We start from the raw sequence: 21,699 nt of genomic DNA, 5'->3' as shown, positions 1-21,699 counted from the left end.
AAGCGACGTACCTATAACGAAATAATATCAAAAGAGAAAATATGTATTGCAGTCTTACCGATATTGTGAGAATAAAACAATTATTGTCGAAATCTTAACGATTGCGCCATTAAATACCTCCTTTAAATATGCAGTAAAATACTATAAAATTTATAAACAGCAAGGTTTCCTTTTTAGAATTTTTTTTTTTTTTAATTTAGAGGAAGAGTAATGTCTGAACCCTTCTCGATATCAACTCACATTAAATGTCTCGAAAAATTTATACGTAATCCCTAGCCCCGACTTACTAAAAGTGAGGTCGAAGGCCCACAATGCTTTGGAGTCCCCTGTGCTTCAGGGATGCATTTTGCCAGAAATGAAAGCCTATGAGAAATAGTATTTTACGATAAAGATTGAAAAAGCATCTCTTTTTACAGCAGAAATGATTTGTTAACTAATATAAACAAAGTTTTCCCCGGTTATACTACAGTGCTCTCTTGTGTGCAAGTCGGCGCCTTTGATCTTTTGAGAAATGACAGACATGAGCCTGATAAGACGCGCATCGAGTGAAGCCTTGGTTTAACAATGACCATGATCAAATATGAATTTCTAATTGAAGGCTAACCTACACTTTAACATGAAATTAGTTATAAATAATTATTCACGTTCTAATTACTTAGGAACAGTAAAACAATTTGTCTGATGCAGAAAAGCCGGATGTTTTTATAGATATTTTATTCTTATTTTTGGAGCTTTTTTTTTTGCTCTCATGTTATAGAAAAACGCCATTTCCGGGTCCTCTAATTAAAATTCTAACGGTACGGTACTATTTTGGCGTTCGAAAATCCCCCTACGTTCCTGAAGGAAGCGAACTGACACTTTTAAAAACAGAACATCCAAGATGGCGGAGAAAGTTTTTCCTACTTCCGTCAATACAGTGAAACCTGTGTATAACAATACTGTCTGTAGCAATAAACCTGTCTATAACGATATTTTCCGTGATCCCGCCAACAATATGTCAGCATTAATAATCAAACTGTCTGTAACGATAACCTGTCTATAACAATACTTTTTTTAAGTCCCAACAGTATCGTTGTAGACAGGCTTTACTGTATTTTTCTAGGAAACAAGGCAGATATATATTCTTCTAATAATAGTTATGTACGGAAATTGTATTTTGTTTAAAAAACAGACTGGGTTTGAAATTTGCAGTTTGATTTTACACTATTAGGAAAACATTTCAATGATTATCTTCTAATGAAAAAAAAAAAAAAAATGGAGAAAAAAAGGTTTTTTTATTTTTTCAGCAAATAGTTTTATACAATGTTCAAATTTATCATACATTTTCATAAATTTAATTTGTATAAAATCAGGTGTAGATATCATAAAAATATTTAATAAAAATATATTTTTTCAAAAAACTATGAATTATAATAAATTACAATTTGGTGTCAGTATTTTGAGAAAAAACAAATACGTTTTTTTTTCACCTTAGCCTCAAGGCCCAAAATATTCATGCACCAATAAAATAAACTGTTTCCATAACAACAATGAATGATATAGGTAGAAATCACTTTCATATGATTTTTGATTTCAACAAAAATACGTAAAATATTTCTTAATTAGTCGTAATTCGTAAAAATTGTATTACACTCAATACATAAAATATTTCAACAATTAGGCAACATTTTACGTGTTTAATAAATACGTTAAACATTCGCTGATTTGTCCAAAAACAAAAATAAGGCCATCAACCCTATTTTTAGTTTATAGCTGCTTCTCTCACACGTGGTTCCATGGAATGTTTGAAAATTTGAGAAATTAGGAAAACTTTTCATCTGGTGTAACAACTTCCAGTAACTTCTGTAACATCTTTGTAATTTTTGCTGAAATAAAATAAGGAATAAGATATTAATAATCAGAGCTAAAAGATTTAAACATAACTACTCATATAGTTTTACTAGTACGCAATTATGAAAAACAATCAGTAAAAAAAATATTTTTAAAGTCATGCTTTCATAATAAGGATGCCCTGAACGTATAATAAAACATCCAAATTAATATTCAAATTAGCAAGAAAAACGCAACGCGGAGAGTTGAAAGCTATGTTAACTGTAAACAATTTTGAAAAGCAACAGAATGCTTTTTTTTTTGCTTATGCCGTGTTATGCACATCTAAAGGAATTGTACCGTGTTATGAACCTTAGAATTGTCTTCCAAGGCGATCTAAAATTTTATTGACGAATTTAAATAATATTCTCTTTCCGGAAGAAGTCAAAAAGAACATATGAATATATCGGTGTTCTTTTACATACGTTTTTGCTGCTTTTAAAACTCTTTCTTTCTTTCTTTCTTTTTTTTAAATGCATACACCCAAGTTTTTTTTTTTTTTTTCAAATATTCTGAATTAAGATACTTTTTTTAACACATTTTCAGATTTTATAATCCCACTATACTATAATTATAAGTCAAAATAAAACCTGTACATGTCCGGAATAATTGCAGCGGCCAACAATTAATGAACAAAACGTCATATTTAGACGCTACACCGCAGTTATTAACAAAGATGACTAAATCCAAATACCTGCAGAAGCAAAATTGAATTAACCGTTGCCACACAGTAGATATGTTAACATAGATGAGTTGGAAACCACGTTAATCGGCACTCCTACGAAACAACTGGATTCACTCTCCCCTCTTTTCCTCATCAATCACAACATTTACATATTTTCATTTTTTTTATCTTCGCAAATCATGAATAATAGTTTAATGATTCATATAGGGTGATTCATTGAAAACTCAGAAGAAACGAATTATCCGGCGGTTTTGAACCGTAAGGATGTTCCAAAAATTGAAAAATCGCACACGGATAATTGGACAAAGGCAGTAACCATTTACAGATATATTTAGTCTACCTCATATGCGACATTTTTTAAAAAAATATTACATGATTATTGAAAGGGAATCTCCTAAGATCTGCCGATTCTGCTTCTTTATTCTTGCCAAACACATAAGTTAAAGAAATTAAGATATTTTTGTTAGTCACGTTAACAAACTAATTTCAAGACTGAACTTAAGCAAGAATAGATTTGTAGATTTCGGGCTTTTGAAACAATACAGGTTTCGAAGATTTCAATGATACATCAATTTAAAAACGTTTTTTAAAAGATTTTTTTTTCACAAATTTCTTTCAAATTCGAACGTACGAACTTGTAATAATTAGAGTAGATAAACGGAAAATATAAGCTATTCTCTCTTTATGCACAATGCATTTATTAGGGCTGGGTGATGTATATATATCACATCAATAACCATGCCCTGGTAGCAATAAAGTATGACTCTCGATTTTACGAGCCTCTTATTTGCGAATACTCGAGATTTTACGAATTGGCTAGTCCCTAAAAACTTTCAATTTTAACAATGTGTAACGTCTCATTCTTGAATTGTCTTACACGGTTATTGGTGTTACAAATTAAATACTTGAAAAATGAACATTTTTCTTTTTTTCTATATCAATAAAAATGTCCTGCATTAAAGTATTAAGGCTGGATTTTACGAACCCTTAATTTACGAACCCCCGAGATTTTTACGAACTACTAGTCCCGAAACGTCTTCCATTTAAACGATGTGATTTTTGTATTCCTTTTTACGAACAGGAAACGGCAAAAATCGCTTTTACAAAAACTGATCGTAAGACCAACCGTTGCTCTTTTCTAAGAATTCCAGCAGCCGGGAAAATAAATTGCACGGAAGAAAATAATGCCTTACTCTTAAATTGTAATTTCATTTTCCTCCGTCTTAGCTCTTATAGAGAAATAAATTAGATTTAAAGTTGTCATCTAACCTTAATTTACGACCAGAATTTCTGTGTTTAGGCGATTTTTGATTTGGAGCAAACAAAAAAAATAATTATATTGATAGAACGTGTCAATGAAATATATTGATGCGTTTCTAATTTACGAACTCTCATTTTTACGAACTTTTTTCTTTGTCCCAAGTACAGTGGCCGTCGCTTATATGAATCACGTTTGTTCCAGACAGTTTTGATTCCATAGAGTGGCTAATTCAATAAAGCTGGATTTTGTTCTATTTTCGTCAATTTGATTCAATAAAGCGGTTGATTCAATTAACCACTGATTCAATTAGCCGACGTCTACTGTAGTTCGTAAAATCGAGCGTCGACTGTGATATGTAAGATTACTGTCAAGCTTAAGATCTCCTACACACGAGGTAGTTAGTTGAATAAATGTTTCGCAAACGTTGATTGTCATTGACTGGCGTTTTTCGTTATTTTCACACGAGTTTGCAATATTGTGAAATCACATTTTCTTCTAATAAGCCGAATTAATTCGAGCAGCAATTCTATAACGCTGTTAAAACTAAGCCGAATTGACTCAACTAGTTTACTCGTGCCTAGAGTGAAGGTTCGAATATGCCCCGAAGAGTTGAAGCACGGCTCCACTAAATGGCACTGACGCTTTATGGGCTTTGACAATTTATGACTTTTCTGTGTTAAACCGATGCAGCTATGATCTGCCGTTGAAATTTTCGAAATATTTGAAACTTCATACGTCGCCCATTTTGACCGCAAGAGGCGCTGAATCCATTCCTGTGCATCCACCAATCAGTGGCTACGTAATGGAAAACAGGGATTGCCTGTAGCGCACTTTTTGTTGCCATGAGTTTCGGGGATTGTCACGGCCTATAAGCGAAAGCGAAATTTTGTGGGGCCATGGTTGAAGCAACTAAAAAGTTGATTCAACACATCGGAATGAGTTTGGTAGCAGCACAAGTGCCTACCGTGCGTGCCGAGGTAAGGATGTCGAGTAAAGGATGCTTGCCGATTCCTTCGCTTTTCTACCTGTTTGCTTTTTGATAATCACTTTACGAAAGTTGTTTCAACCAAGTTGCCTCGTGTGAAGGAGGCCTAAGTTACGAGTGATTATGAAATTGTATCATTGAAATATTAATTGTAAATATGGAAACGCATACTTACAATTGAAAGTTTCTTCTCCTGGAACATTTCTCTTCGGTTTGTAAAAGAACACCAAGTACACGGGGAATCCAGCGAGCATGATGAGGAGAACCATTCCAGTTTCGAACGGTTCAGCGAACATGGGCATGACTGTGAGGAATACTGAGCATAACAAGAACACCAAGGGGCAAATGAGGTTCACTCTGATGGGCCTGTGCAGATCAGGTTTAGTCTTTCGCATAATCAACAATCCCAGAATCACAATACCTGTCCACAGCCACTGGGCGAAACTCAAATAGTTGATGAGGACGTAAATGTCGCTGGTTGTCAACATCAGGAGGGACATGAAACACTGAAAAGAATTTAAAACATTGACCTTATTAACATTTCAACCCAGGAAGTATTTAACATTAAGCTGTTTAATACTTTTTTTCCTGTAATAACTTAAGCCTTTTTTTTCCCATAATATACAACAAGGCTAAATATCAAGATAAAAGGAGTTCAAGAACAAATATATTTGAAATTATTACAGATGTTTTAAAAATTTTCTATTATTACTTAGTTGACTTAAACTTAAATATATTTAATTAAAATTTGCTGTAACGGTGACAATTGTTCGACAGTAAGAATTCAGTGAAACACCAATCCATATCCATTGGCATGTTTGTCAGTGGGCAAGTGTATAACAATTTCAGAATCGTTGCACACGTGTCCTCATCGGACTAGGAAGGATTTCACTTTCCTTGAGGAATATTTTAATAACCGCATTGGATTACACAAGTGTCTTCGTATTCACCAGATCGTTATCCATGCGATTTATTTTTATGGGAATTAATTAATATTTTTCATCAAAAATAAATAAATAAATAAATAAATAATCCCACACCGGTTGACTACCCAGTCAAGATCGACAGTGATAAATGAAAATATTGCAATAAATACTTTAGAGAATGTCACCGCTAATTTTGTGTTTCGTTTGAGACATACCGTTACAGCGAACGGTGGAGAATTTGAGAGAATCCTCAGGTAACATATTTAGTGAATTTCTAATGATGGATTGAAAACATTCACAGCGTCATCTGTTGATAAAATTTTGAAACCACATAACACTTTGAAATTGAATATTTAAAAAAAAAATCCTGACTTCGTGCGTTAATAATCCGCAAGAATGAATCTAAAATCTGTCACCGTTCTCTCGTAATTCCATTTTGATAGAACGCCACCAATCCATTTTAAAATACTCTATTCACATACACCCTCATTGGTGTGCCAATATATATAAACATACCAGCGAGGAGATTGTCACATAAATTGATCGCTGTTGGACCTAAATGTTTAGTATTTTGTGAACATATCTCTATCATAAATTAAATTTAGTCTAACTCTGATATTGGTTGCTGCTGTCATTCCAAGGTACAATTATACACTGGTGTGCAAAACTTAAGCAACAAGTGCGTTTTTTGTCATAACTCTACAAGAAATTATCCGATTGACATGAAATTTGAATATGATGTACATTATTTTGTACTTAAATGATGGTGAAAGAATAATGGTGCAGAAATGAATATAAAGCTTAAAGTAGGGTATGGAACAAAAAAAGGATTTATTTGATATATAGTGGCGTTACACATGATTGCCTGAAGAAGCCTAAGTACAACTAGCAGATGTTCCCTAGTATGGGATATGCCCTGCCCTTGCTGCAGTTGCTTGGCATCGTCTCTCCATGCTAAGCACAAGATTATCCAGGAGTTCTTGGGGTAAACGTCTCCATTCCTCCTTTAACGCATCTTTCAGCTGATGGGTGTTACGAGGAGGATACTGTCGTGTCGCAAGACGTCTCCCTAATGCATCCCACACATGCTGTATGGGATTTAGATCTGGAGAGTAAGCTGGCCAATCCATTCGTCTGATATCTTCACTTTCCAGTAGCTCTTGAACATTAGCAGTACGGTGTGGCCGGGCATTGTCATCCATAAAAATGAAGTTTGGTCCAATTCATAGGCGGATTTACGGGGGTGCCAGGGGATGCGCCGCACCCCTAGCAATTTTGTTTGGATTTTCAAAGAAAATTTAAAGGGAATATATTTTATCAGGAGAAAATATATACTTATATAAAAATATGTATTTTTTCTTATCAGAAATTTTGTAAAACAACTTATATTTTTCTACAACTACAATGAAAGTTAATTTACTTGAAAGCAAACCCAAAAATACAATAATAGGCAGTTTATTGTGTGACCCCGGTAACCGCACATCGCCAGTGCAAGAGAATTAAAAAGAACTACTATTGTGCTACACGAATTAAAAAGAAGTATTTTTCCATTTGAAAAAGAAAGATGATAAATAATTACATAAATCAAATAAAAACATTCCTTTAATCATTTTTCAGTGCTGCATTATATAATAACTTTATACTCTGTGATTGGGTATGTATTGGTATAACATTATAATTTTCTTTTTCTTTGAAGCAACCATGGCTACTAAAGTCAAAAAATATGCTATTGTAATCATGCTATCTCAAAAACGATATAAAGTCCTTACACATCATTCCAGTATACAGTGCAATAAAATCACTCTGAAATCAACTAAAAACCAACATTTCCACTGTAAAATTTCAAACTTTTCTGAAGGAAGACCCCCCCCCCCCCAGGGCAGCCACTGCGTTCCGCTACAAAAAAAAAAATACTAAAGAGAGTTGCTTTAGTTGCCTTTAATATGAATAATAGTCTCCAAAACAGTTATCAAATACAGAAAAGAGTTTCCAAAATAGTCTCCCTTTTTTTCAAAAAAAAATAGCATTCATATCATATTAATTGCCATGCCCAACCTTTGAAAAGAAAAACTTAAAAAAAAAAACATTTTCCAAACTTTAGTTCAACAACCCTCAACAAACACTAGAGAAACTAGTACTAACACATTCTAAAATAATTTCTCTTTGTCTAACTGTTAATTAAAGACAACAGTAAAAGACGAACTGTATAAAAAGAGCTCGAAGCGTCACATTCATAATATTTCAAATCGATTGAAAATTAGCTCTCGTTTTAAAACAAATGAATGTATAGTACGGATAAAAGAAATTAAAAGCCAAAAAACAGTTTAAAAAAAAGAAAAGGAGTAGTAGTGGAAACAACGTTTTCTCAGAAATCGCGATTGCAAAAACTATTCCTTAACAAAAACCTCACTCACAAAAACGGCACCTTGACGAAAATCGCAATCGTAAAAACGAAACTTTTTTTATGCAAAAAATATAAACATCACATTTCTGGTCGTGAATGTTTCATTACATTTCATTTTCCCACTTTTTAAAACGATTGTTTTTAAAAGTTAAACACGGTAAAACATTTCCTTTTCTCCCCGGCAACTAGGGGGTAAACTTAAATGCGATTTCTTTTCTTTTTGTCACAATTTTTTTCTCCTAGTAGAAAAAAAAAAAGCTTTTTTATGTATTTTAGTTACACTTACTAAAATAGTCGCCGTTTTTTTTTTTACAACTGATTTCTAAACAGTCGCTTTTGCCCATATTTTGACTAAAATAGTCGCTTTTATCATAAAAATAGTCTCCTTTGCAGCTCCAGTCGCCATTGGCAGAGCTGTATCTCCCCCCTGATCTCCTGTATTGCAATGATGGCGTAGCTACAGTTTCTGTCGCCCGGGGCGATTTCTCTATCTGTCGCCTTTTCATTGAGACGCAGCTAATAATACATTAAAGCATTGAAAATCATCGAACTTAAATGGAAAACTTCATTTAAGGAAGCAAAGGAAAACTGATTTAATCCCTATTATTCCGTAAAAAAAAGGGGGGGGGGGAGGCGTTCAGGTGCCTAGCTCGGAGAAATATTTAGAATTTACATCAAAAATTTAATAGTAAATTTAAAAGTAACGTTGGGGGGGGGGGGGTTCTCTACCGAATCTTTATCAAAACTGAAGTTTTAGCCTTTGGGGACGATAGGGAGGCAGCTTTTATTCGATAACAAAGTTCCAACAATTTGTTTTCCCCGCATTAACTCTGCACTGGTAAAGAAAACTTTTAAAGAAATATATTTGATATTTATATACAAAAACATATATTTACAGAAATATATTTGATATTATGTGAATATTTTTCGAAATTTAAATTTTAAAATTACAATTTAAGTCTGTCTTAGAGGACGTTAAGTGAATGAGGAAGGTTCAGGGGTTTACTGCGGAAGTATTTCAACTTCGAATCGTTCAGTCATATCAAAACCTTACATTTCAATGTGTGCTTTTTTTTTAATTTTATTTGATTTAATTTTTTTTTCTTCTTTGCCTCCAGTATTAGATTTAAAGTATAATCCCTTATTTGACTTTTTTTCACATCAAAAGGCCTGAATCGCCACCCCGAAAAGTATGCCGCCCGGGGCGGACCACCCTCTTTGCCCCTCCCTAGCTACGCCACTGTTGTATTGTTGCACCCCCAGAATTCACAGCCTAAACCCGCCCATGGTCCAATGGCCCTTCGGAACAGACGCATTTGGGGTAGGATTACCTCAGTAGCGATCTCCAGTTACAGAACCTCGGTCGAAGATCTGAAGCTCAGTCCGCCCGTTCACCAATAATGCCATCCCAGACGAGAACTCCAGGACCACCGTAACGATCTCTTTCAGCGATGTTATTGGGATGAAATCGAGCTCCAACCTCTTTCCAGATCAACTGACGTTGAGAAATCGCTTGAAGCACGAAAACGACTCTCATCTGTGAAGAGAACACGACTCCATTGATGAGGTGTCCAGGTTTCGTGTTCTCTGCACCACTCTAAACGGTGCCGTCGATGGCTAACTTTTAAAGGTATGCAGCATTCAGGACGTCTAGCAAATAAGCCACCGTTGTGGAGGCGTCTGGCCACTGTAAATCTTGATACTTGTCGTCCTGTGGCTGTGAACAGTTGCTGAGATATGGCGCTCGCTGACTGAAAACGGTTTCTTTTCGCCTGTACGACAACGTAACGGTCATCTTTTGGTGTTGTTTTCCTTGGACGGCCACCACCAACCTTCCGAACAGCTGTACCAGTAGTTTTAAAGATATTCCAAGCACGAGAAACAACACTTTTGTTGATCCCGAACTCTTCGGCGACACTGGTCACACTACGCCCCTCCTCAAGCTTCCCAATCATTCTTCCTCGAGTAAAGTCCTCTAAATGATTTCTTGAAGACATGTTTAACAAAACAAATCACTTGCACTTGCAGCGAATGTCTTTAACTACGGTGCTCTTCATCCTTTTATCACAGCTTTGACCTGCGCGCACCGATTCAAAAGGTTTTACGTACACTTACATCACCTACGACGTTTTATTTCTAAAATTTGCATAGTCTTTCTACTGAGTTACGTGCATATTTTACTGCAATTTCATGGTTATCTTATACTTTGTTGGGGAGCTGTGGCCGAAAAACCACTTGTTGCTTAAGTTTTGCACACCAGTGTACATTGCACAGACTGCTGTACTATATTCTGTTTCTCAAAAATCGAACTCATATATGTAATGATGCTCAAATATACAACAGTAAAAAAAAAAAAAAAAAAACTAGTGAAGAACTTTTTATTTTAAATTGAAAATGCAAGAACCAACTTTAAGACTTGAAGTGATTCCAAAGATTTCTACATCAGCACACATAATTTTCAATAAAAAAATACCTAATCTTCACGGTAAATCTCCTGATATCGTAACTTAGGTTCATAAACGTATTGGTTCAAACTCAAAGCTTCTGTAGTCTAATTAATAAATATCAAACGATTAAGTGCTTTCAGAAAACATAAAAACATTTAGGATAATAACGTCAAATGTTCAGAAATAGTACGAATATTTTTAATACATTAGATCAGGTACGATTCTTTAAATAGCCAAAACTAAAAGAAGCAAGATACCGTAACATTAATCTTGCAACAATCGTGGCTAGCTAAAATTTACTACAAACACATGTCTCAGCACACTTCACTTAACTGATGCAAGTATTTAAAAGCTTTTTACTTTCTTCTGAAACAATGCATCATTTTCAGTTTACACTAATAAAATGCATTTTCCCCTTATTCGCAACTTCAATAAACTACAGGGGGCGCTGCAGCCAGTCTAATGGCGGATGAAAAAGGTAAAACAAACGCACGCTGTAACTTATAACTTGCTTTGACGCTCAGTTAATAACAGTTAATTTTTCATCATGTTAGTGGGAAGCTTTCTTTTCTATTCTTCTGAAATTACATTACACCACAAACTGTCTGAAGCCTGTAATTTACCCCGAAGAAAATACGTGGAATGGAATGTTTTACCTTTTTCTTTAGTATTATTAATCACCGCAAAGTAGCGTATTCGTGCCCTGGAGTTTCGAATTGAACAACCCTATTATGTATAGTTATTATTTCATGACTTTTTTGAAAGAGAGAGAAAAAATAAAAGGACAAAACCATCCGTCATAAAAAATGTAATGTGCTTAAGTTTTTTTTTTCGAAACCAAGGGCGCATACTGGAACATTCATTTTACTGGAGTGGAGGAGAAGTGGAGCAGTTACTCCCTTTAAACTCACAAATAGATGTCGGCCTCGTATGAAATTAAATGATACTGCTTCCTTTACGTTCTTCACATTTTGAAAACATAAAAACCAAATAACAGGGATTGTAGGCTCCGAAAACCAAGGGACCAGAGCAAGCGCCATACTTGCCCTTACGGAAATCAGGGTCTGCGCATAGATTTTTTTTTACTCACAAATTTTCAAAAGAATGTTAACTGGCTTCTTAATTAATATATTAATGAATTACTGTACTATAAAGATGAGAAAAGGATAAATGAGTCAGGGCTGTATATAAAGAGGAGGACTATAGGGTTCAAACCCGTCCGAAATTTAAAAAAACTATCCTAAATGATGCTTTTTGTTCATTATAAATATTTCTCAATAAATAAATGCGTTTGGTAAAACCCTCGGTAAAGTAAAAGCCTGGTCATGGCCCTCAAATAAGCATGACAGAAAATTCTGATTTTTGTTTGGTACCTAGTTTGACCCGCAACTCCCGACCGTGCTTGGCATCTAAACATGTACCCATCATCACAAAAGGATTAAGAAAAGCCAAGTCGCGTTAAAGTAAACTTAAAAGTATTACTGGTTGTTCAAAAAGAAAAAAACAGTGCAGCACTTTTTTGTGAAAAAAAATATGTTATGAATATACTTGAACTAAAACCGAACAAAATTTTGAAAAAAAATGTTTTGAAGATCATTATATTTTTCATGCTTTAAATTTCTCCAAAGACAATGTTTTAACTGATCAAAATTGAAGAAAAAAAATGTTCAAATCAAGTGATGGGGGGAAATTTGAGATTGATGTGCCTTCGTTTAGTTAATTTAAGCAAAAAAAAAAAATGCTGAACTCCATATATAACCCACAAAAGGTGGAAACAGATCCGGCAGAATTTTTACCTCAGTTTAGTAAAACATTTCTTGCGAGGTGTTGAGTCGCATTTGTTGCTTTTTTAAAATTTATTTATTTAGTATTTTGCGTATTTTAAAATCTTCATGTTGTTTTACTTGAAAGAAGAAAAAAAAAGACCTGAAAAAATGCGAGAAAAACACGTTTGTTAAAACCGTTGGTGCTGCCATCTACTGTTTTAAAAATGAGGTGCATCGGTATCTTATTTTAAATACGTCTAACAAGAACAGAATCATACTTATGAAATTAAACGCATGAAAAGTTTGATTTAAATAAACTTTTTTTAGTATTAAAATTTTCAAACTAAAATAGTAAGTTGCTATTGTTTGGTGTCGATTTCCGATTTTCTTGTAATCAAGAACGTAATAAATATTATTCCGTTCTTTCTCACAAGAAAATTGAATATAAGGATCAATGGAATTTAAAATAGACAAAACCTCATCACTTTCAAACTGATTCTGGTTCATTAGAAAAAAACAGTCTTCAACATACCGAACATAAAATTAAAACTGCAGTTTTTAGAACAACTTACCCTCAAAATAATGCATGTCTTTTAAGCTGCTTGCTTTTTTAGCTCTTAGAGCTTTTGTCTGATGTCTTTTCATCCATAAGCTCATTACTTTTTGCACAGAAAAAGGCGCTCCTTGTAACGCCGAAACACGTGTCTGCAGTAATCTGTAATTTGTGCGTTTTGACGTAGTTAGTTCTTACTTTACTATTTAGCACACACAAAGGTATTTATTTATCTTAATTACTAACTATGTTTGCTTTTCTCTCTTATTAATAGATGGCGCCACCACAACTTTCACTTCGAATGCTAAGGAAAGCATTTCGGACAATATTGTCATGGAAGATCGGAGATTAATAAAACGGAAAAAGAACAGACTTATTTGAAAGTAAATATTGCATTTCGACAATCATTTAAAGCAGCTTTGACTTTGAACAAAATAAAAAATAATAGTTTTGCGCAGTAGCAGCCCAATTTCTTTCGTGTTTTTTTGCTTCAAAAGATTATAAAAAGCATCTTTTACCCCCCGCCCTCTCCTCAACGTATTTTATTCTAAATCAGGCTCCCGCCTCCCTCCAGTAACCTAATCATGCAACGTTTTCTACCACTTCCTCCCCCCGGAAAGTTAATTTGGCTGCCCTAGTGCATAAGGAACATGTAAAATATTAAAAAATTTTGTGATGCAAAAAAAAAAAAAGAAACTTTCAAAATGCTTCCAACATAATTATTGCTGACTTTAATGCAAAATGAATCCAAAAGCTTCCACCATTTTCCCCAAAACGTCCCAATTTTCGTTAATAGAGCCCCCCCCCCCCTCTTGTTTTCAGCTTTCGACAGTTTTATAGCCATTTTTTTTTAATTGAAGGGAAAAGGAGCATTCATTGACACTCTTGTGGTGACGATCAGTCAGTCTCAAAATATCTATGTGGGGTATAACACCCACACATCACGTGTACTGCACATGTACACCACGCACTGTTCACGTGGACATCAGCCAATAGAAAGTGTCCAAAGTTTGTCCTTTCCAAGGGGTAAGGATCCCCTAACATCCAGTTCCATCTCTGACTCCAGAGCAGAAGGTTGCACGCCAACCTCTGTGCTTTTTCTGTTATGTGTAAATCTTAATTTTAAATCTTAATGTAGAATAAATAATTTGTTCATGTTAAATAACGTGTATCACTTTAACCCAGAGTCACAACACTGGTGACCCGGCAATTTAACGAATGCAGCAGTAAAAATCTTCATCATTTCTACAGCTTCATCTTAAGGAGACGCTAGTCAGCGGATTTTGCGCATCCCTCTCCCCTTCTTCCGAGCGAGATGTCAACTGATAACGCACCCCTCGCAGCAGCTACGGGTCAAGTTTCTCGCATAGCGCTGAAGCTTCCCCCTTTCTGGAGAGCAAATGTTCGCCTATGGATTTTGCAGTGCGACAACGCATTCCTTTACAGCGGAATTACAGCCGATGAAACGAAATATGCAGCGTTAGTTGCCAATATCGACTCAGAGACTCTGTCACACGTATCGGACATTGTACTGAATCCTCCAGCGCAAAATAAATTCCAGGCTCTTGCACAGCGACTCATATCGGAGTTTGCTGAATCGGAAACACTAACCATCAAAAAGCTGCTTTCCGACCTCCAGCTGGGAGATGACCGTCCAAGTCAACTCCTTCGAAAATTGAAAGAACTCTCTGCAAACCGCTTAGATGACAATTTTCTCAAGAACTTGTGGATGCAAAGAATGCCGCCGCACATTTCGACAATTTTTTCCGCCAGTTCCGAGTCCTTGGATAATTTGTCGAAGATAACGGATAAAATCGCGGAAGTTTCCATGCCGCACTCTGTTTTCGCGACAACAAGCAGTGTTCCGCCGCCTGCTCCTGAATCCCCCATGGAGAAGTTGGAGCGTCAAATTTCGGAGCTCACGCGGAAAGTCGACGAGCTGTCCACCCGAAAATCCCGTTCTCCGTACCGCAGAAGTTCGACCAACCGTCGGCGCTTCTATTCAAGAAATGAACAGCGTCCCAGTGGAATGTGCTATTACCATCGCCGTTTTCAACAAAATGCAAAAAAGTGTACGGCACCTTGCAATTTCGACGATCAAAAAAACGGTCTCACTCCGCCATAGCTGGGATGACGGAAAATCTCTCAAAGTCCAGCAGATTATTTGTTTTCGATCGAAAAACTGGTCAAAAATTTTTAATTGACAGCGGATCAGAAATTTTAGTCCTACCTCCTTCAGCTCCGGAAAAGCGAAACTCCACCTCAGCATTTTCCTTATACGCAGCGAACAATTCCAAAATTCCTGCGTATGGAGTGGTTCACCGGCAACTTGACCTCGGACTTAGAATAAATTTTCCTTGGACATTTGTCATTGCTGACGTCACTTGCCCCATCATTGGATCGGATTTTCTGAAGCATTTCAATCTAATAATAGATCTACGCAAAGAACGGTTGATCCATTCTGAAACATCTTTACGTGCTTTTGGGAGTGTTCAACCAACTCTTCAAAAATCAGTGCATTTAGTGTGTGAAAATTCTTGTGCCTTTCAAGAAATCCTCAAAGAATTTCCCGAGTTAACAAACCCCACGCTAATTCGGAAGTCAATTCCGCACTCAACAGAGCATCACATTTTAACGCGAGGCCCGCCTGTGTTTTCGAAACCTCGTCGTTTGCATCCATCGCTTTACGATCAAGTAAAAAGTGAATTCGAATATCTGTTAGAGCAAGGAATTATTCGCCCTTCTAAAAGTCCTTGGAGCTCGCCTCTTCATTGTGTGCCAAAAGCGGATTTATCGATACGACCAGTGGGTGATTATCGCAAATTGAATTCTGTCACAGAATTTGATTCTTATCCAATTACCTATTTACATGATTTTTCTCACGCGCTTCACGGTAAGTCCATTTTTTCTAAAATTGATATCTTCAGAGCATACCACCAAATTCCGATTCATGAACCTGATATTCCAAAAACTGCAGTGACCACCCCATGGGGCCTTTTTGAATATACTAAATTAAGTTTCGGTTTGGTCAATGGTTCCCAAACTTTTATGCGCTTTATGCACGATGTGTTACGTGGTTTATCTTTTTGCTATGTTTATTTAGATGACATTCTAATTTTTTCTAATTCTGTTGAAGAACACAAAATGCATCTCCGCAAAATTTTTGAGAGGCTTAATTTATATGGATTAAAATTAAATGCATCAAAATGTGTGTTAGGTAAATCTGAGGTAAATTTTTTAGGTCATTTAGTTACTCCTGAAGGAATTAAACCTTTATCTAGTAAAGTTCAAGTTATTCTCGATTATAAACAACCTGAAACTGTACATGACTTAAGAAAATTTTTAGGTCTTATGAATTTTTACAGAAGATTTCTGCCGCATGCAGCGGAAGCGCAAATTTTATTGCACGATTTCTTGAAAGGATCTGTAAAAAAGAAAGATAAAACTGTAATTAATTGGTCGACTTCAGCTACTGCCGCTTTTCAAAAATGTAAACAATTGTTGGCTGATGCTACTCTTTTAGCTCATCCTTCTCCGTCTGCAAAACTTGTATTGCACACTGACGCCTCCGATTTCTCAATTGGTAGTGCATTGCATCAACTTATTGATAATGAGTTGCAACCACTTGGTTTCTTTCTCGACGTCTAAGTCCAACAGAAATGAATTATAGTACCTATGATCGCGAATTACTTTCAGCTTATGCTTCTATCCGATATTTTCGTCATATGTTGGAAGCATGAGAATTCATTTGGTATACTGACCATAAACCTCTAGAATTTGCTTTTCGCCAGAAACCTGAAAAATGTTCACCTCGCCAAATTCGCCAATTATCATTTATTTCCCAGTTTACTTGTGATGTACGCCACATTTCTGGCCATTCTAATATAGCAGCTGATATAATGAGCCGCATTTCTGCCATATCCTTCCCTAGTAAAATTGATTACAATGAAATATCCCAAGCTCAAGCTTGTGACCCTGAGTTAAAGTTGTTGTTATCTAAAAATACTTCTCTGAAACTAAAGAAAATCATGCTCCCAAATTCTGAGTCAGAATTGTATTGCGATTTATCTACTGGAATTGCTCGTCCATACATCCCAAAAGAATTTCGTCAACTTGTGTTCGACAGTATACATAACCTTGCACATCCTGGTTCTCGACGCACCAGTAAGCTCGTTCGACAGCGTTTTATCTGGCCTTCAGTGTCTACAGATTCTGTAAAATGGACAAAATATTGTGTTCCATGTCAGAAATCAAAAGTGCACCGACATATCAAATCGCCACTTCAAAATTTCAGCGAACCATCCAATCGATTTCATCATGTCCATCTTGACATCGTGGGACCACTGTCACCTTCTAACGGTTACATCTATTGTCTAACGATGATAGATCGGTTCTCGCGATGGCCTGAAGCTGTGCCCATGAAGGATATGACTGCTCCAACAGTTGCAGAAAATTTCTACACAACCTGGATTTCACGTTTCGGATGCCCCTCCATCATAACAACCGACCGAGGCAGGCAATTTGAGTCAGAATTATTTCGTTGCTTGTCAAAGTTTCTCGGTGTGAAAAAAATCCGCACTACAGCGTATCATCCAATTGCGAACGGATTGATTGAAGAGTTTCACCGTCCTCTAAAGCAAGCAATAAAATGCTATTATGCAACTGAGCGCTGGACAGAAGTACTCCCCACAGTTATGCTTGGTCTCAGATCTGCTCCTAAACTCGATCTAGGCTGTTCTTCTGCCGAGCTTGTGTACGGTTCTCCCCTCCGGCTGCCAGGAGAATTTTTTGAAGAAAATTGTGTGCCTACTGATCCGACTACATTTGTCGGAAAGTTAAAAGACCACATGAGTCATATTCGCACTCCGCCCATGTCACGGCATGGTGTTAAACCTATATTTGTGCCCTCTTCAATTTCAACTACAGAATATGTGTTTTTACGTTGTGACAGTGTGAAACATCCCTTACGTCACCCGTACGATGGCCCCTTCCGTGTTATCAATGAAATGATAAAGTGTTTCACATTGATGTCAATGGCAAAATAATTTCAGTGTCCATTGACCGGCTAAAGCCCGCATTTTAGTGCAATCAGAAGTAACTGATCCTTGTCCTAGCACTACTCCCACTGCAGAAACACCACCTAGCACCTCATCTTCTACAAGTCAGCGTTGTTCAAATCAAACAACCCGTTCAGGACGTCGTGTTCGGTTCCCGGATCGGTTTCAGTCTTGAAAAATTCGCTGTCGCTAGGAGGGGAGTATGTGGTGACGATCAGTCAGTCTCAAAATATCTATGTGGGGTATAACACCCACACATCACGTGTACTGCACATGTACACCACGCACTGTTCACGTGGACATCAGCCAATAGAAAGTGTCCAAAGTTTGTCCTTTCCAAGGGGTAAGGATCCCCTAACATCCAGTTCCATCTCTGACTCCAGAACAGAAGGTTGCACGCCAACCTCTGTGCTTTTTCTGTTATGTGTAAATCTTAATTTTAAATCTTAATGTAGAATAAATAGTTTGTTTATGTTAAATAACGTGTATCACTTTAACCCAGAGTCACAACACTCTTCTGAGGGGTTAGAGAGGTGCACAGTTTGAAAGCATGAACTTTTGGAGCAAATTAAGAGGCTCGTGGGTGTATTCTCCCCTCAAATATTTTTCAAATCATCAAAACCGATCTTTTTTTCCCCCTTTGAGTTTGGTTTACAATTTTTTCACTAATTTTTCGGCATAAAACTAGAGTACATAGGACTCACTCCAACGAGCCCCATATCGTATTAAAAAAAAATAAATTATTAAATAAAAACAAAAACCCGACTGCGTGAAAACCAAAAAGAAAAAAACATAAGCACAGTAGTTTAGAATGTTATTAAGTACTACTGAATAACTACATCATTTAAACAGTTTTATAATCAATGCATACATAAGACAAATTATAAATTCAAAAGCAGACTAGAAGGATCAACTGATAGGAACTGATAATATGGTGACTGGTTGTTGACAATCCTAAAGTTAAGACTAATCGATTGACATAAGAATCATCAAAATTGGCCAAAGCGTTTAGCCTTCATAACGCCACATAGGAGCAAACAGACAGACTCATAAACACATTATCCTCCTTTGCGTCGCGCACGCGCAGTCAGGTAAAAAATATTGGAAGCATCGCATTGTTGCATAGTTAAAGTCAACGCATACGTAGATCTCTAGCAAAGTTAGTGTCTTCCCTTAAAATTAAACTTACATTCCCAAAAATATTTATGATTAACAGTTAACTTAGGTAAGCTTATAAAGTATTATTAATGCTTATATTTATATTTCTGACAATGCACTAAACTTCAAACAATTGTAATAATAAATTGAATAAATACTTTTGTGCATAAAAGTAAAAAATAAGAAATAACAACGTCAAATAGCACAAACTGCAGTTTACTGCAGGCACTTGTTTCGGCGTTACAAGGAACGCCTTTTTCAATGGAAAATAATGAGCTTTTATCTGCAAAGACTTCCGGTCTGTAGCAAACTGCAATATAGGAGCTCATTTTGCTCATCTAAGTTTGCAGAGATTTGCACTAAAACTAACAAATCCAACTGCTCAAAGTTCAACATCAGCTCAAGTATAAGTGCTAAAGCTGCTGAGCTATGCCAAGTTTTCCTGAATAAAAAACTTGTTACTTGGTAAAACAGATTTTAACGTTCGTTGGATTGCTGTTATGAAAAACATAACAAAGAAGTCTACAGCAGAAGCTAGAAGAATCCACGAATCGTTTCTGTTAAATTAATTGGTTGATACAATGATAATAGATATTGATAAATGACGTATAAGTTTTTTTTTTTTTGAAAAATTCATCTTGTATGAAGTAGGCACTAACTATTAGTAGCAGACTCATAAGGTAATATAAAAGTTAAAGTTGATTTTAGCAAGACTTACCGTTAGAAGGAGAGCTGGAACAGGTGTACATCGACGGGTATTTATCATCCCAATGATTTCTGGAAGTTGACCTTCGTGTGATCCCATAGCAAAAAATCTAATAAAAAATGTAAAATAGATTTATTTCACTTCTATAACAAGAAGTTACGTTCAGAACTAAACGAGCCTACTTTCCCGTATACCAATGACTTTTCAGTATCTGATCAATATTCTCGAAATTAGCTAAAATCGCAAATTATTTCAAACATAATTTTTTAATATTTTAAGCTGACACCTAAAAATAAAATATGCCCCGCTCATCTAAATAATCAGATGCGTAAAAAAATAAATAAACGAACAAATAAAGTAGCACCACCTTTAAAACAGAAAGCAGCTAATATATTTCTTTCCCATTCAAAAAAAAAAAATCTTTAACCTCTTCCAAAAAGAAAAAAACCTGTTGTTTACCCCTGTTGACAAAAATTTTTTTTATAAAAATGAATAGATGTACTTTCAAAAAATAATTGAATAAAAAGGATACTATTTGAAATTAAAGAAATAATTTTCATTGTCGATAAAAAAAATCGTCTGTGCATATCTTTTTGTCTAAACTTAAAGTATACTCCAAAATTTTTCTGCCAAACACTGAATACATAAATTAAAACTTTAACGTGAAAATAAAAACAAATCACATAAACAATAACTATTTCAAAGCAAAAAACACGGCTGCAAAATCGGAGTCAATCTCATTTTGGGACAAAAGAGATTCTGGAGCCGAAGGTTTTTAATTCAGAGACTCGAAGTTGGAATCGTTTTTTTTTTAAACTTAAAATCCGCAACTCTACCAATGTTTGAGGAGTTGCACTTATTTTTGGATAAAGGAGTCTGAGCGGAATTTTCGAGTGTCAGAGTCGGACATTTTCCTCCGTGTACATTTTTGCAAAATCTACAAAGTAACAAACGAAGAGTCGGAGTCCGACTACTGTTCGGGTACAGGAGTCGGAGTCAAGTGCCCCAAAATTTTCGGAGTCGGGATTTAGGCGTCAAGAGCTATTTCCAACAAAATTTGTTTGAAGTAAATCCGCCTTAAAGTTCGGAATCTATATTGACTTTCAGTTTCCCCGTAAGCGCTTATATTAAGGGATTTGAGCTGTTCAAAATTGAACGGAAAATTGTTCAAATCAAAAAGTGAAATATGGGATTGAGGTGTCCTCGCCGGGATCTTTCGAACAAAAGAAAAATTGTTCGAATAAGACGATTCACTCAAAAGTTATTAGGGGGGAAGGGCAGACAGACATACCGACCTACAGACATTTCCTCCCATCTCAATACCACACTTTCTCCAATTTTTTATTTTTCGATATTTATTTAATTAATTTTTTTCTTTTTGACATTTTTTCAAGATATTTTCAAGATGCAATTAAGCCTTCTTTTATGCTTTTTTAGCCTACTTTCCCAGTAAAAGTCAGAGAAAGAAGAAAAAAGCATGAGAGAATTTTTGCATCTTGAAATATCGCGAAAAACAAAAAAAGTCAAAAATTAAAAAAAACAAAAACAAAAAAGCGACAGATCGACTGTTCGTCGGCCCGTCTGTCTACCCCCCCCCCCCCAATAACTTTTGAGTAAATAGTCTGATTCGAACAATTTTTTTTTGTTCGAAAGATCTCGGCGAGGACACTTCATTCCTGTATTTCACTTTTTGATTTGAAATATTTTTCGTTCAATTTTCAACAGTACACTGTTAAAAATTCAGGAAGATTTTCTGGTAATTGTTACTGTAAAATGGCGGGCTAACGCATCGCTGATTTTTACGGTAATTTTTACCGGAGAAATAAGCGATCCCAGCGCCAATTGGTTGTTGCGGTCTACCAAGGAAACCGTAAAATTTTAC

At 35.7% G+C, this 21,699-nt stretch overlaps 1 protein-coding gene across 1 annotated transcript in view; it reads right to left on the bottom strand.

Moving 5' to 3' along the window:
- Positions 1–1,269: 1,269 nt before the first annotated feature.
- LOC129219666 (large neutral amino acids transporter small subunit 2-like) overlaps positions 1,270–21,699 on the bottom strand; it is a 93,942-nt gene continuing 73,512 nt past the window's right edge. Inside the window, exons 7-9 of the mRNA XM_054853942.1 lie at positions 19,830–19,926; positions 4,976–5,306; positions 1,270–1,865 (exon numbers count right to left, since the gene is read on the bottom strand). Of these exons, the coding sequence (XP_054709917.1) occupies positions 1,801–1,865; positions 4,976–5,306; positions 19,830–19,926 (493 nt within the window). The 3' untranslated portion in view covers positions 1,270–1,800. The remainder of the gene's footprint in view (positions 1,866–4,975; positions 5,307–19,829; positions 19,927–21,699) is intronic.

Source organism: Uloborus diversus, chromosome 4 (assembly GCF_026930045.1).
Source record: "Uloborus diversus isolate 005 chromosome 4, Udiv.v.3.1, whole genome shotgun sequence".
NCBI classification, from domain to species: domain Eukaryota; kingdom Metazoa; phylum Arthropoda; class Arachnida; order Araneae; family Uloboridae; genus Uloborus; species Uloborus diversus.
The sequence above is the reverse complement of the archived record's forward strand: the minus strand, read 5'-3'. Positions and strand labels throughout refer to the sequence as shown.